The 15960-nt window shown below is 50.2% G+C and overlaps 1 protein-coding gene across 5 annotated transcripts in view; it reads left to right on the forward strand.

Moving 5' to 3' along the window:
• The first annotated feature begins 2248 nt into the window (after positions 1 to 2248).
• Cyp4f22 (cytochrome P450 family 4 subfamily F member 22) overlaps positions 2249 to 15960 on the forward strand; it is a 35277-nt gene continuing 21565 nt past the window's right edge. For 2 of the 5 annotated variants that reach the window (XM_004872551.3, XM_087201764.1), the window contains exons 1-3: positions 2249 to 2342; positions 13138 to 13239; positions 13865 to 14087. In XM_004872551.3, coding sequence (XP_004872608.2) covers positions 13866 to 14087 — 222 coding nt within the window. In that variant the 5' untranslated portion in view covers positions 2249 to 2342; positions 13138 to 13239; position 13865. Of the gene's footprint in view, positions 2343 to 3805; positions 3929 to 8180; positions 8310 to 13137; positions 13240 to 13864; positions 14088 to 15960 lie in introns of all 5 variants that reach the window. The other 3 variants (XM_087201762.1, XM_087201763.1, XM_087201765.1) reach the window with 3 other exon arrangements.

Raw genomic sequence — 15960 nt, forward strand, 5'->3', positions numbered from 1 at the left:
GTGCCATGCTGATGCCTGGGACCCTGACAGTGCCATCCCTTTCTAGCACCTAAGCTTCTTGACCTCTGTGTACGAGCGAGGGAACCTACTACCACCTTCCCTAATGTCCACTTCTAGCCCTGTGCCTCTGCTTGTCCTCTTTCTAAATGCAGCTGTCACCAACCCCTCTTTCTCTCCATCCTCTTCTTGGCCACCTCCCTCCCCTAGTGACCTCATTCACCATTCACCTATGCCCATGGCAGCCACCATCTTCCCAATGCAGGTGACTAAGATGCACTTTGCCCTGAACATCCCACAGACCTTATAGTTTGAAGGTGATGGGCCCGGAGTTCCTGGTCTCGGCACTGCTGATGCCTGGGGCTGGATTATTCTCTGTCCTGAATGGGGACACCCTGTAGGAGGTGGGACCCCTTCACCAATGTGACAACCAAAATATTTCCAGACATTGCCAAAATCTGCTGTAGTTGAGAACTGCTAGGCTAGCTCAAATCACACCAAAAACTCAAAGGGCTGATATTTACACCACACAGGCTCTGTGCAACTTTGTCTCATGCTTTCCCATCTACATTCTCCATGTTATCTCTGGAGGGATGAAGGCTCACAGTGGTTGTGTGATTTGCCTAAACACAGACCCAGGAAGTCTCCTGTCTATGTCTCCTCTTCTCCAGACCCTTGACTTATTCTTCCTTCCAGGACTGAGGGCAGAGAAACCAGGTGGAGATTCTCTCTTCCTCTCTTTCTTTGCTTCCTTGAATCCACATCCTGCCAGTGACCAACAGGGCTGAACTCTTGGGCCTAGGTCTTGGTCTCTTCCCAGTCCTCAGCTACCCCACCCTTTTCTCCTGTCCTCCTCAGCCCTTGGAAGGGTCCCTCTCAAACCATCTACCTTTATGAATTTCTGTATTTGTCCAGTGTCTTCTTTGCCAGCATCATTGGAAAACTAAATCCTTGCCCTCAAAAAAATATCTTCCATATGCTTTCAAAACTAACTAACCAACAGCAACAGAGGTTCTTCCTGTGCTCAAGCACCAGCCCTGGCTCTCCATTGCCCACCAGATCAAGCTCTGGCCACTCAGGTTGGCCCTCCAAGCCCTTCACAGCCAGGCCTTTCCCATCTCCTCACCTCTCACACCCCAAGGCCAGGGAAAGCCACCTGCCAAGCCACACCTTCCAGTTTCTCCCAGCCTGAGCCCCACCTCCTCTCCTGTACCTGTTGAAATCCAACCTCTCCCCACAGTCCCAGCTCAAATGTCACATCCTTCATGTAGCCTCACCTGGGCTCCCTGTGCCTGCTCCAAGAAGCGAAGCTTCAATTACTTCTATGTCCTCCTCTTTTCAAAACACGTTCATGCTGACCCCTCACGCTCCAAGGGCCAAGTGTCAAGAGAGGGCTTTCCTGAAATGAAGAGAGAAATCTGAGTCAGGCAAGTGGAGCTTCTCTCACTTAGCTTTCCACCTGCTCAGGGCAGCCAGCCACCCACCAACCCAGCTTTGGTGTCTGCAACATCTGAGGGTGGGCTGAGCATCAGGCACACCTACGGAGGACAGGAACCCAGGCAGAAGGGCTGAGGAGTCTGGCAGTGGGTGGGGAGTGTGGGGGACAGGGGAGCAGAGCTAGCCTAGTGCTTCTGGTTGAAGCTGGAGGGTTCTGCTGGCTGTAGAACCCAGAGAGGGGGCAGGCTGGGCTCCGGATTCAGAGGAGCAAGAGGGCTGTTTCCCAAGAGCTGCTGGAAGGCCAGGGGTGGCACATCCCAACACTCAGGAGGCTGAGGCCAACCAAAACTACATACTAAGACCCTGTCTCAAAAAACAAATAAACAGGCCAACAAAGGGAGCTCTGCTGGAGCCCGAGAATTCCTAGGAGCCCGAGAGGAGGCTTCTGGGGTTTTGTGGCATCTCATAGATGAGGCTTAGGAACACCTGTCCGGGTGGGGAGCCACTCCTGAGCTGGGGACCCTGAGGGGCACTGGAGAGGGAGGAGGATGGTCCAGAGAGGGGATTGGGCGCTAATGGAAGCTAAGCAGGGGTATGAGGGCACGGAGTCTGATGCTGTCTTTCTTGTCTGCCTCTAGTGACAGGGCTCCACGTCTCAGTTCCTCTCTCTCCCTTTTTGTGTCTCCCCGGGTCTCTAAGTCTCGGTCACTAGTTTTCTGTCCTGTTCCTAGGCCGGCGGGGCCTGGGGGCGGGGCCTGGGGCGGGGCCTGGCGTGGTCTGGGCGTGTCTGGGGCGGGTCTCCGGACTTGGCCGGGCGGGGTTAAAGGGCCGGGGCCGGAACAGCACTGTCAAAGCCGAGGTTGCAGCACCTGCCCATCAAGATCCAGGGTGAAGGACCAGACCTGCGGGTGAGTGCGCGCGTGAGTCCGGTGCCATAACCAGAGCTGGGGTTGGCGGAGGGGGTGTGCCACAGAGGGGACCCTGGGTGCCCCCCAACCCCCATGCACTTGTAGGACACTCGGGGCATGTGGGTGTACCCTCTCAACAGGTGCTTCATTTCTGCAGGTCTTTTTCCCCCTCACCTTTCTGCGTGCATCTTGGAGTCCTGAGCGTATCTCCTGCCTTTGCCTCGTGGTGGAGAGGGGCTCAAGTAGACCCCATCTCCCAGCCAGGAGGATATCCCAGATCCCTCTAAGCGCTGAGCTGTGATGCTTCCTAGGGGCTCACGGTATTTCACCAGGGCGCGTTGCTTCTGCCCATCCTCTGTAGGCATAAGGCCTCCAAGTACTGTTCTAGGAAAAGCAAGTCCCAGGATTGGTTGGGGCTGTGGGAGCCCTGTGGTTAATTGCAGGGGACATTTGTCCACTAGATGCTATCTGGTGTCCCAAGGCCTGGTCCTCTTCCCTTGGGCCAGCCTGGGCCTTGCAGTGTGGCAGAAGCTTGTCACTTTTGGGCTGGAGATGGGAGGCAGATGGGGAGGAAGAGGTGAAGATTTTAAAAATGAGGCTGTTTTGGGTGGGCCCAGGCTGGAGGTGCCCTGTCCAGTCTGCCTGAGCACCCCTCAGACAGGCTTCACTCCCCATCTGGTAGGTGAGGTCCTCTTTTCCCATACCCCTTCTTCTCCCCCATTTCTGGGTCCTGGTGCTGAGCTGGGGCAGAGCTGGCAATGTCAAGTTCCTCCCTGACTACTCACCACTAAGCCAGCCCAGAAGAGGAGGAACCTCCCCTGCTCCCCCCCACCCAGCACCCTCATTTTATAGGAGAGGATCCTGGGGCCAGAGAAAGGAAGCACACTTTCTGGGACACCCAGTGGGGGAGCTGGGATTTGAACAAACAAGCTCTGTCTGACCCCCAAACCCTGGGCCACTTTCTGATGGCCCTGGATCTCTGTACAGCCTGGCTTGGGTTTCTGAGTGGTAACATCAGCTCCGGGCTGATATCTCGGTGGCAACCTGTGTTGATATCTGCTGAAGGGCTCGGATGACCCGGGAGACATTCAAAGAGTGGAATGTCATCTCTGCTCCCCAACAAACCTTGGGGTCTGTTCTTCAAATCTCAAATGGCCAGGTGACAACCATGAATATGATGGCAGTGACAGGAATAGAGTCCTTTTTGATCAAGGGTTTGCTGTGTGCCCGGCAGTGAGTTGAACACTTTAAATTTGCTTCCTGTCACCCCAGTCCCATGAGGTGAGGAAATGTGATTCCTATCTTAGATGATGAAATGGAGGCTCAGATGGGTACAGATCTGCCTGAGGTCACACAACCAAGGAAAATCCGCTCTAAAGCTCATGTCCAGGCCTGGTACCCTAGGATGGTAACATCCCATGAATGATCTAGACTACCAGTGCTTTAAACACTTTTTCTGCCAGGATCTCCTTTGGATCAAGAAAGCTGCAGGCAGCCTGGTGTGGTGGCACACACCTGTCATTCGTGTACTTGGAAGGTGGAGGCAGGAGGATTGCCACAAGTTTGAGGCCAGCCTGGGCTATACAGTGAGTGAATGTTCAGCCTGAACTACATAGTGGAATGACCCTGTATAAAAAAGAAAGCAAGCTGCAGGCTTCAAAGTTTCAGTGTGATTATCCTTCATCCAACTGTCAACTCGGCTCTATCCTCCCTGAAGCATTTTCTCAGAACACCAGGAATATGGGGTGCTCAGAGTAGAGAACCACATCTGGAGTCCCCTTTCCCTTTAGAACTTCTGGGGTGGGGCACTGTGTGGGGTATGGTTGCTGGGGTGAGGCAGCCCTTTGGCGTCGAGGGACGTAAGAGCAGGAAGAGGGCAGGGGTGCTGGGCGGGAGGCAGGTTGTCTTGACTGTGGGCTGAGGGATACAGCGAGGAGGAGGCTGGAATGTGGGCCAATGGGGCCAGCCTCGGAGCGCTCCCGTGCCGGCCCAGTGCCTGCCACTCAAGAAGGCGCATGGATGTAGTATCTGGCATCATCCAGGGTCCATGTTCTGCATTCCCTCCTGGGGGCCCACACACCTTGCAGAACAAGTTCCTATCTGTTGGCTGCTGAGGCGAACCTGACAAACCAGCGTTCCCTGGGCGTGGGCAATCCTGGCTCCAGGTGCCTCCATTGCCAGATAAGTCATCCCCAGCAGGGTGGGCAGGGCCACCTCTTCCAGGGCGGGGCTACTGAGTGCCTTGGTTGGCATCAGGGATGGCACCGGGGCTGGGGGTGAGAAGGAATGGGCACAGCACCTACCCACAGCATTCTGAAGGTGCCAGGTTTGAATTTCTTTGGCTGACATGTATGCTACACGACACGGCATTTCCAGGCCTCCTTTCACAGAACCTCCCTGACAACCTTAAACAGCAGGTTCGGTATTATTATTGTTGTTATTATTGTTGTTGTTATTATTATAGCAGTACTGGGGAATGGAACTCAAGGCCTCATGCATGCTAGGCAAATGCTCTACCACTAAGCTGCATTTCCAGCCTGCTGATAGTATCAACCTATTTTGCAGACTGGTAGCCAAAAGCTGAGGGCTGGAACTGGACTCACCCCAGACTGCTCACCTAGGGAGGGGCCAAGCTGGGATTTCATTGAAGATACGTTTTTTGTTTCTGTACTTGGGAGCTACAGCCCCAGCCCTTTTTATTTATTTATTTTTAACTTTGAGACAAGGTCTTGCTAAGTTGCCCAGGTGGGACTTGAATTTTCCATCAACCTGCCTCAGTTTCCCTCAGTGCTGGGATTACTTGAGTGTACCAGAATGCTCAGCTGGAGTTGCAGTATGGTAATTATCATTATCATTATTATTTTGAGGTTTCTTTCTTTTGGTTTTGATTTTTTAAGACAGGATCTCACTGTGTAGTTCAGACTGGCCTTAAACTCACCGTGTTGCCCAGGTTGGCCTCAAATTCTTGGCGATCCTCCTGCCTCAGCCTCCCGAGAGCTTGGGTTACAAGTGTGCACCACCATGCCCAGCTGGAGGTTGCATTTTTAAAGGGTGATCCTGGCCTGGCATGTAGCTCGGTGTACAGTGCCTTCCTGCTGCATGCAAGGCTTGGAGTTTGGTCCCCAGCACCAGAAAGAAAAAAACAAATCAGTTTAAAGTGTCATCTCTTCACTTTGAACAATCCCAAAGCAACTTTTTATTCTACTTGTAATTTTTCAAGTTGAAGTACAATATGTGCCTGGGAAAGTGTGTTCTCGAATTGGACCTTGGAGAAACTTTCACAAATGGAAACTGCACACATCAGGGGCACTCAGAGAAAGAAGGGGAACACCTACTGGCACCCCAGAGTGTCTTCACCCCCTCAAAGCATCTTTATTATTATTAGTATTCCTACTACTATTTGTACTGGGGATTGAACCCAGGCAGGGCCTTGCACATACCAGGCAAGAGCTCTACCACTGAGCTACAACACCCCCAGCCCTCTTAATTCATTTTTCATTAATTCAACTATTTAAAAATATTTATTTATTTATTTTTGGAGACAGGGTCTTGCTGTACAGTTCAGGGTGGGCTTGAACTCACTATGTAGCCCAGACTGGCCTCAAACTCACAGCGATCCTCCTGCCTCAGCCTCCTGAGTTCTGGGATTACTATGCTTGGCTCCATTTCTATTTTTAAATTTATTTTATTTTAATTTTCTTTTGAGACAGGGTCTTACTATTTCATTCAGGCTGGCCTTGAACTCCTGGTAATCTTCCTGCCTCAGCCTCAGAGTCCTGAGATTACAGCCAAGTACCATCACACCTAGCTATTTTAATTTTAGCATGTGCTAAACATATGCTCTACCACTGAGCTATACCTCCAGCCCTAAACCAATTTTTATTTTTTGGGTTTTTGTTTTGTAGGTATTGTTTTGGAAGAAAGGTTTATTTATTTATTTATTTATTTAGTACCAGGGATCAAATTTGGGTCCTTTTGCTTGTGAGGGAGGTGGTGGCACCACTGAGCTAAATCCCTGGCCCAAGAAAGGTTTATTTAGCTCACAGTTTGTAGAGGTTTCAGTCCATAGTCAGCTGGCTCCAAGGCAGGGTAGCATGGCAGAGAGGGATCACAGAGAAAAAACAGTTCATGGTAAGCAGGCAGAAGGCCACAAAGCAGCAGCAGCAGCAAGGCTTCTTTGTGTCCCTTTATACTATATTCCATCCAGGATACAAACCTCTGCTCTCCTTGCTCCAGAAGGCTCCTCTTGCCTTCTCTTGGTTCTTCTGGGCAAAGGTTAGAAGCAGTGTTATAGGGTAGCTTGTTTCTAAAAGGTGGCTTGACAGCTAAACATTACTAGGTTCTGCATAGCTCATCTCTCCTTCTGGAGTTGGATTCCAGGTTCTTCTCACCTTGAACAAAGAATTGAATGAAATGAGCAAGAAGCAGTTGGCAAAGTTTATTCAAGAAAGCAAAAATAAAGGGTGAGAGAGAAAAACAGAGCGAGATTGGATTGAGTACCTAGAAAAAGAGGGAGATAGCAAAGACAAAAGTACACACTGCATCTGGGAAACACCGTGTAGGCTATCACATAAAGTTATGAAAGCCTGTTTTTTAGTTTTTTGAGACAGAGTCTTGCTGTCAGTCCCTTGCTGTCACTCTTGCTGAGTTCAGGCTGGCCTTGAACTCACTATGCAGCCCAGGCTGCACTCGACCTCACTGCAATCCTCCTGCCTCAGCCTCCCAAGTGCTGGGATTACAGGTGCATGCCACCACACCTGGCTCCAAATCAACTCTTGCAAAGTGTGCAATGCAGAGTCATTTAGTACATTCACAGTGATGCCCAGCCATCTCCTGTCCAGTCCAGATCATTTTTGTCCCCCTGAGAGAGATCTCTTTCCCCCTTCCCAGTCACTGGCAACCACCCCCTCCACTCATCTCTATGGATTTGCTTGTTCTGAATGTTACACATAAACTGTATCATACACTATGGGGTCTTTTGTGATCGGCTTCTTTCACTGAGCACAATGTTTTCCAGGTCTTTGCTTGTGGTGGTGTGTGTCAGTGTTTCATTCCCACGTTATGGCTGAATAATATTCCATTATATGGCTTTGTCATCTTTTATTTGCCCACCCATCCATTGATGGCCACTTGGATTCTCCTAGCTTGTGACAGTCATCAGTAATGCTACTATAAACTTTTGTGTGAAAATGTGTTTGAGCCAAGCAAGGTGGTGCATGTCTGTAATCCCAGCTCTCAGGAGGCTGAGGCAGGAGGATCACCTCGAGTTGGAGGCCAGCCTGGGCTACACACATAGTAAGTTGAGGGTCAACTTGCTCTACATAGGGAGACCCAGTCTCAAAACAAAAACAAAACCATCAAACTGTTTCTCACAGTGGCTGTACCATCTCAAAGTTTCTGGTAAAACATTCTTTTGTGGCTGGACAGAAGCACTTAGTTTGTGGGGTAGGAGGAAAGCACAGACTTCCCCAGTGTGGTCTGGGGTGTAGCTCATGGTAGAGCACTTGCCTAGCATGAGCAAGGCTCTGGATTCAATCCCTAGCACTACAGGGGGAGAAAAAAGACTTCTTAGGCATTATTTCTTGAGCTTCTCCCATGGATACCAAATGAGTTTTTTTTTTTTAAGTACTGGAGATGGAACTCAGCTTCTTTGCACCAAGCTACATCCCAGCCTCCCCTTTTAAAAAATTTTAATACAGGGTCTCACTAAGTCGCTAAGTACCCCAGGCTAGGCTGGAACTGGTGATCCTCCTGCCTCAGCCTCCCAGGATGCTGGAAAACAGGTGTGTACCACCACACCCTGCCAGATGGGCCTTTGACATGATCTCTGTTTTGCAGAGGAGAAACTTGAGACTCCCAGAGAGAGTCCCAGATGGGGACTACAGCGGGCTCTTTCTGCTAGGAGGTCACCTGAGTGTCTGTCCCGGGAAGGCCTGCAGCCCACCCTTGGCATGAGGTGCGGGCAAGGTGTGTCAGGGCTTCTGGAAGCCCCTCTCTAACTTCCCCATGCACCCACCTCCCCCTGCACCTGACCCTCCAAGCAGGGACCCCCTTTCTAGGGCTGTTGCTTTTTCCATTCCCATCCCTTCCCATTTCAAATGTCTTCAGGAAGATGTTTCCTTTGCTGGGATTTTCCTGGGTGGGGTGAGGGCTCTCGCTGTCCCTCTGCTCAGCAGTCTCCCAGCTTCCGCTGGTTTTGTTTTGTTTTAAAACAAAGTCTCACTATGTAGTTCAGATTGGATTTGAACTCACTATGTAGCTCAAACACACAGTGATCCTCCTGCCTCAACCTCAAGCTCTGGGATTATAGGCGTGAACCACCATGCTGTGTGCTGCCGTCCTTGGGCAGAGTTCGCATTTCACCCAGAGTGTAATGGGGAGCCGCGGGAGGAGTCTGAGCAGGGGAGGCTCATGATGTGGTTCAATTTGGGGAAGATTGCTTTGGCTGCTCTGTGCAGAACGTAGCTGCTGGGGCATCATGAGGATGCTGCCCCAGAGATGAACGGCAGGAAGCAGTCACAGGGGTGTCCTGATGTAGGTCAGGTCGAGGGGGATGGAGCAGAATGGATGGATGGGAAAGGTGCTTAGGACAGACCACTGGCTGGAAATGGCAATGGCACCGGAAATGCCAATAGTGGGACCAGATGTGGTGGATGTACCTGCCTGTAATCCCAGCTCTTGAGAGGCCGAAGTAGGAGGATCACAAGTTAGAACCCTACCTGGGCAACATAGCGACTTAGTGAGACCCTGTCTCAAAATTAAAAAAAAAAAAAAAAAAAAAAGCCCTGGATTCAATCCCCAGTACTGGGGGAAAAAAGCTAGAAAGAAAGAAAAAAAGAAAGAAAGCCCCTTCATTTAGGCTTGCTCTGTATTCAGGGCTCTGCCCAATACCTCTCTCCAGAGAGGCCTCCAGACAACCTCACGTGAGAGAATTGTTCTCCATCCGCTCACCCCGCAGCTGGTGTAACAGCTGACCACAGGCCTGGGTCTTCAAACAACTTACATTTATTCTCTCGCAGGACTAGGGGCCAGGATTCTGGAATCCAGGCTCCCTCTGAAGCTCCAGGGGAGGATGTGCTTCCTGCCTCTTTCTGCTTCCGGTGGCTCCTTGCCTCCCACCACAGGATCCCTGGCTCCATCTTCACAGGACCTTCTCACCTGTGTGACACAGCTCTCCCTCGCCTTGCCTCGCCTTGCCTTTCCCCTTCTCCTTCCCTTTCCTTTACCCTTCCTCCCTCCCTCCCTCTCTTCCTTCCTTCCTTCCTTCTCCCCATCCTCTTCCCTTTCCTCCCTCTCCTCTTTCTTTCCATTTATTTATTTTTATCTTTTCTTTCTTTTTTTTCATACCAAGGATTGAACCCAGAGCCTTTGCACAGAGCTGTATCCCCAGCCCTAGATTTATTTATTTATACGTTTAGGTTTTTTGAGGCAGCGTCTCTCTAAGTCATCATCCAGGCTGGCCTTGAACTCGTGGCAGTCCTCTTCCCTCAGCCTGAGTGCTGGTATTACAGGCATGTGCCACCACACCCAGCGCTTATTTTATTTTTTAACTTTAAGTAGGGTCTCACTAAATCACTAAATTGCCCAGGCTGGCCTCGAACTTGCAACCCTCCTGCCTCTGCGTGCTGAGGTTGCACACATGTGTGTGCCACCATGGCTGCTCCAGCTCTCTGGCTTGCTTCTTCCATATAAGGACATTTGTGGTTATGTTTAATTCCCACCAGGATAATCACAATCATCTCCCTAACACAGGATCCTCTTTGCTGTAGGAGGTGCCAGCTTCTGCAGATCAGGAAGTGGGATCTTTCTGGGGACCTCCACTCGCAAGCCACTCTGCTTCACTTCCTCGAAGCGTCACCCCACACTTTAGATCAGGTTCTGTCACGACCCTAAGGGATCTCCTCCCTTTCTCGAGAGCCAGGGTCCTGCCTGCCCTGCTTGCTACCTTGTCCTCAACGCCTAGACCGAGTCACTGGTGCCTGGGTTTAGAAAGTATTTGCTAACTGAGTGCTGAAGAAATGCAGGCAAGGCTTTCCTGAGGGTGTGGTGGGGAAGGTGTTCAGAGCCAGATCCACATGAAGAGTCTCCATGGATGCTGGCTTCCCTAGCAACCTGGAAGAACCACCTGTTACTCTGCAGCTGTTAAAGTTGGAAGCACTCAGGGTCGCTTCCTGTGAAGGTGTCGCCTGGAGCTGCCCAGGAGAAGCAGCCAGGGGCACATCAGCATCCCTAGCCAGAGGATCTGCCTTTTATCTGGGACTCGGAGGGCCTGGTGCTTTTGGTTTTCGAAGTTGCTTGGTCACCACCCCATGCAGATCCCAGGGGCTTGCAAAGGGAGTGTCACCTACTCCAGCTGGTCTTCGCTTAATTTTTTGGAGGGAGGTTTGGTGTGTAGTTCAAGCTGGTCTTGAACTCACTATGTAGCCCAGGCTGGCCTCTGACTCCTGGTGATCCTCTTGCTTCCGCCTGCTGAGTGCTGAGGCTACAGGTGTTTGCCACTACACCTGGCCTGGATGTCTTTAATTTTTTTTAAAAAAATCTTTTCTTGTGGTGCTATGACCTCAGGGCCTTCTGCATGCTAGGCAAGTGTTCTACCACTGACCTACACCCCCAGCCCTTCTTATTTTTATTTTAATGAATTGATTCTGCAGTACTGGGACTCAAATGAGGGATACTCTACTACTGAGCTACATGACCAGCCCTTTTCATTTTCTTTTATTTGAGACAGGATCTCACTAAATTGCTCAGATTGCCCTTGATTTGCAGTCCTCCTGCCTCAGTCTCTCCAGTAGCTAGGACGACAGGCGTGAATCACCATGCCTGGCTAAAGAGTTTTGTCCACTGTGGTGAAATTCACTGTGGAACTCGTGGTCAGTGTGCAGTTTGGTAGTGTTGAATACATCGATGTCACTGTGCAGCCATCACCACCATCCATCCCCAGAGCTGTTGCCATCTTGCAAAGCTGACACTTTGTCCCCACTGAACCCTCACTCCCCATTCCTCCTCCCCCAGTCCCAGTCCCCACTGTCTTTCTGCGTGGATTTGCTGACTCTAGGAACCTCATATAAATGGGATCACACCAGCTGGGCATGGTGGAACACGCTGGCCTTGAATTCACTCAGGCTGACCTCGAACTCGAGGCGATCCTCCTGCCTCATCCTCCTGAGTTCTGGGACAGACATGCACCACCATGCTTGGCTCCGACAGGGTCTTAATAAGTTATTAAATTGCCAAGACTGGGCTCAAACCTGTGATCCTCCTGCCTCAGCCTTCCAGAGTGCTGGGATTATACAAGTGTGCCACTGCATCTGGTCCCTTTTTAAGGCTGAATAATGTTCTATTGAATGGATACATCACATTTTGCTAATCCATTCATCTGTGGATAGATACTTGGGTTACTTTCACCTTTTGGCTATTGTAAATTGTTCTGCTCTGAACTTGTACAAATATCTCTTTGAGATCTCCTTTTTATTTTGGGGGTACATACACAAAGGTAGAGTTGTTGGATCATATGATAATTCTATGTTTAATTTTTGTTTTTTTTAGGTAGGGTCTCACTAAGTTGCCCAGGCTGACCCCAAACATGTGATTCTGCTCCCTCAGCCTCCCTAGTGCTGCAATTACAGGCCTGCACCACTATGCCTGGCCCTTGTGTTTAATTTTTAAAGGACTAGCTAATGTTTTCCACAGCAACTGTGCCATTTGACATCCGTATGGATCCTACACAGAGGTTCCAATTTCTTCACCCCCTCACTAAAACTTTTTTCTTTCTTTCTTTCTTTTTTTTTTTTTTTGGCAGTTCTGAGGATTGAACCCAGGGCCTTGCACATGGTAGGCAAGTGCTCTCTCTGCCACTGACTATACACCTCAGCTCTTTTAATTTTTTATTTGAAAAAAATTTTTAATTTTGAGACAGGGTCTTGTTACATTGCCCAGGCTGGGCTTGTACTTGTGATCCTCCTGCCTGAGTCTCCTGAGTAGCTGGGATTACAGGCCAGTGCCATTCTTTTTGTTTTGTTTTAAGTAGCAGCCATCCTAGTGAGTGTTCATGGAGTCTGTCTCATAGTCAGACCCTCTATCCTGACTGGGATCTCTGAATTTGGTGATGAATCAGCCAGCTGATCTCCTAGGATGTGGTAACCAAGGGAAATTTTGCTTCTGTCTTGATAATTGACTGGGGGAAGATGCAGTGAATCCAAGCTCTTAGCATCAGGGGATGGGTGGTACTGAGGACTCAGGCAAAGCCTGGAAGGCAGGGGTTCCTGTGGCTGTGTTGCCAAGGAGGTAGGAGCATGGGGGAAGCCTTGACTAAGTAGGGTTGGGTAGCTGAGAGAGAAGAGGGAGGGACCCAGCCACTTTTAAGCATCTCCATGGGGGCTGGGACATAGCTGTCATCCCAGCACTTGGGAGGCTGAGGCAGGAGGATCACTGTGAGTTCCAGGCCAGCCTGGGTTACATAGTGAGTTCAAGGCCAGTTTGAGCTACATAGTGACATCTTGTCTCAAAAAACCAAAAAAAGAATCTCCTTGGGGTTATCTGGGAATCATGGGCCTGGAAAGTGAGGGTGACAGGACTGAGGTGGGGCCCTTGGAGGGAGGTGCTCAGGGACCTTGGCCAGCTCCTGTCTCCTCTGAAGAAAGGAACTGAGTCTGCACAGAACGCTAGGACCTACTTCTGGGGGCTGGTGTGATATTCCTGGGGATGAGGGTTTCATGGTTCAGAGTGCAGTGAGCAGCATGCTGAATACTTCGCTCTGCTCACTGCTTTATTTACGGTACTATTTTGGTTCCTTCAGAAGCTGACCCTCGAAGAAGGATTTGGATGCCGGGAACGCGTTTGAAAAGCAATTGCAGAAACTACCAGTAAGGACCAAGGAACTTAAAAGAACTGAGAACAGGTACTCAGACCAACACATGTGCACACACATTCAGGGTAGCCTATTTCACAACAGTCCGAAGGCAGAGATGGCCCAAGTGGCCATCAACAGAGGAATGGATCAGCCTATCCATGCCGTGGAATATTACTCAGCAACAGAAGGAACAAAACACTGATCCTTACCAAAGCCTGGGCGCAGCTCGTAAGCATTAAACTGGGTCAAAGAAGCTGGATACAAAAGGCCACAGAGAAACCGGGTGTGGTGGCGCACACCTGTAATCCCAGCACTCGAGAGGTCCAGGCAGGAGAATCACAAGTTCAAGGCCAGCTTGGGCAACTTAGTGAGATGCTGTCTCAGAATAAAATATTAAAAGGGCTGGGGTGTAGCTCAATGGTAAAGCACACCTGGGTTCCATCCCTTAAAAAAATAAAGGGTGCCTTGCAAACGTCACAGCTGAGGGGACAGAATGGGTGCTGGCTGAGGCCATGGCTGGGGGATGAATCAGGACCATCTGGTGTGTCTGGCACTGGCACCTGCTGCGTGTCAGGCCCGCCGTGCTGGACCCCGTGGGTCCTCCAGGGTTTGGCACATGCGTGGCTGGTAGCAGGGCCCCCCAGCACTCATCCCTCCCTACTGTGTCCCCTAGGATGCTGCCCATCACAGACCACCTGCTGCACTTCCTGGGCCTGGAAAAGACAGCGTTCCGCGCCTACGCAGTGTCCGCCCTCCTCCTCTCTCTGCTCTTCTCCTTCTTCCGCTTGATGCTGCGGTTCCTTCGAATCTGCTGGGCCTTCCACAACACCTGCCGCCGCCTGCACTGCTTCCCTCAGCCACCGAGGAACAACTGGCTGATGGGTCACTTGGGCATGGTGAGTGTGGTGGGCCAGCGCTGGGCAGGTGCTGGGCTGCAGGGGATGGGGCTCGCTGGTGTCCAAGAATCTGCTTGGGGTCACGCGTGGATCCTTTGTGGTTGTTTTTATTTTAGAAACAGGGTCTCAATTTGTAGTTCAGGCTGGCCTGAACTCATTATGTAGCCCAGGCTGCTAGAACTCATCAAGAACTTCCTGCCTCAGCCCCCTGAATGATGGGATTATAGGTGTGTGGCACCATGCCAGGCTGCATTTCATTTTTTAAACAGTTTTTATTAGTATATGTTTGTAATACGTAATAATTACATTCAACTTGGGAATTTGAGATATATATCTATATATCTATATCTATATATCTATATATAGATATATAGATAAAGATATAGATATATAGATATATATAGATAGATAGATAGATTCCATCTTGATCATTTTAACTACTCCTTCCCCCCCATCTCCCATCTCTTCCTCCTTCCCCAGGTCCCCTTCCCATGCATTTTATTTTGTTTTTGTTTTTGAGACAGGGTCTCACTATGTAGTCCAGGCTGCCCTTGAATTCACAGCAATCCTCCTGTCTCAGCTTCCCAAGTGCTGGGATTACAGGCATGCGCCACTACATCCAGATCCATTTCATTATTAAAAATGCATATGTGCCAATTATAATTCCAGGCAAATATTCACTCATCCCATCCTCTTGACAATTCTGGGAGGTATGACTGTTCCCACTGGGACCTGAGACTACAGAGGCATGGGGAGGTCGAGTAGCAGGCCCTAGGCCATACAGCATTTACGTAGCTAAGCCAGGGTTCAAACCCAGGCTGGCTGCCTCTCTCCCCTTAGCTGTACCCGCTGCCACCTCTGGTTTTTAGATGAGATGGGGAGACTTTCCCCAAAGGCATCCAGAGGTCAGAGAAAATCCAGATGCTGAGGTGGGGAGGCTTGGCTGACTTGGGTTCCAGCCTCTGCTGTCTGCTGGCCTCACCTGATGCCTCCCAGGCCTCAGTGAAATTCAGGGTCAGTTGCTGGAGGCTTCATTGGCCCAGATCTCTCCGTGAGCTTTGAGGTGACCTTTAGAGAAGCAGATGGGGGCAGTGGTCATCTGCTTGAGTTTTGGAGCCCTGAGGTTCGAGACCTGCCTCTACCATGTACTGCTTGTGTGACTTTTTTGGGGGGAGGATGGAACCCAGAGCCCCTGCTTGAACCACATCCCCAGCCCTTTTAAAATTTTGAGACAAGGTCTTGTCAAGTTGCCCAGGCTGGGCCTGTTGTACCATGCCTGGACTGTTTGGTGTTACCTTCAGCCAACTGTTAGCCTCCCTGTGCTTGTCTCCCCTCTTGCCTGTAACGGTTCTTGATAATATCACGGGACTGTTTTTGGATTCCTTGGAATCACACTTGTCATGGGTTTGGCATTCACTGAGTCTGGTATACAGGTGAAGAATGTGTGTGCTCCACTGCTGGCTTCCACAGAAATCAAAAGATTGGGTGATTTTAGAAATATTTTAAGTATTGTTTGGGTTGGGTTGAGTTTCTCAGAAGGAATAAGACACAGATTCCCACATACTGGCTAAAGGAACTTTTGTTTTTGTTTTTGTGGTGCTAGAGATGGGGCCCAGGGCCTCTTGCATGCTAGGCAAGTGTTCTACCACTGAACCATGTCTCCAGTCCTGTGCCCTTTCATATAAGGGACTTAAACATCCTCAGATTTTGGTTATCCACGGGGGAGGATAATGGAGCCAATCCTCTGGATACTGAGGGAGGCCTATACCAAAGACTGGGTGGCTGAAGCAACAGAAATGTGTTCTTTCCCAATCCTGGAGGCCAGAAGTCTAAGATCAACCTACGGGGTTGAGCTCTTCTAAGGGTTCCTACC

Source organism: Heterocephalus glaber, unplaced genomic scaffold (genome assembly GCF_053883595.1).
Source record: "Heterocephalus glaber isolate CG9 unplaced genomic scaffold, H.glaber_assembly_v1.0 deba00001760, whole genome shotgun sequence".
In the NCBI taxonomy this organism is placed as follows: domain Eukaryota; kingdom Metazoa; phylum Chordata; class Mammalia; order Rodentia; family Bathyergidae; genus Heterocephalus; species Heterocephalus glaber.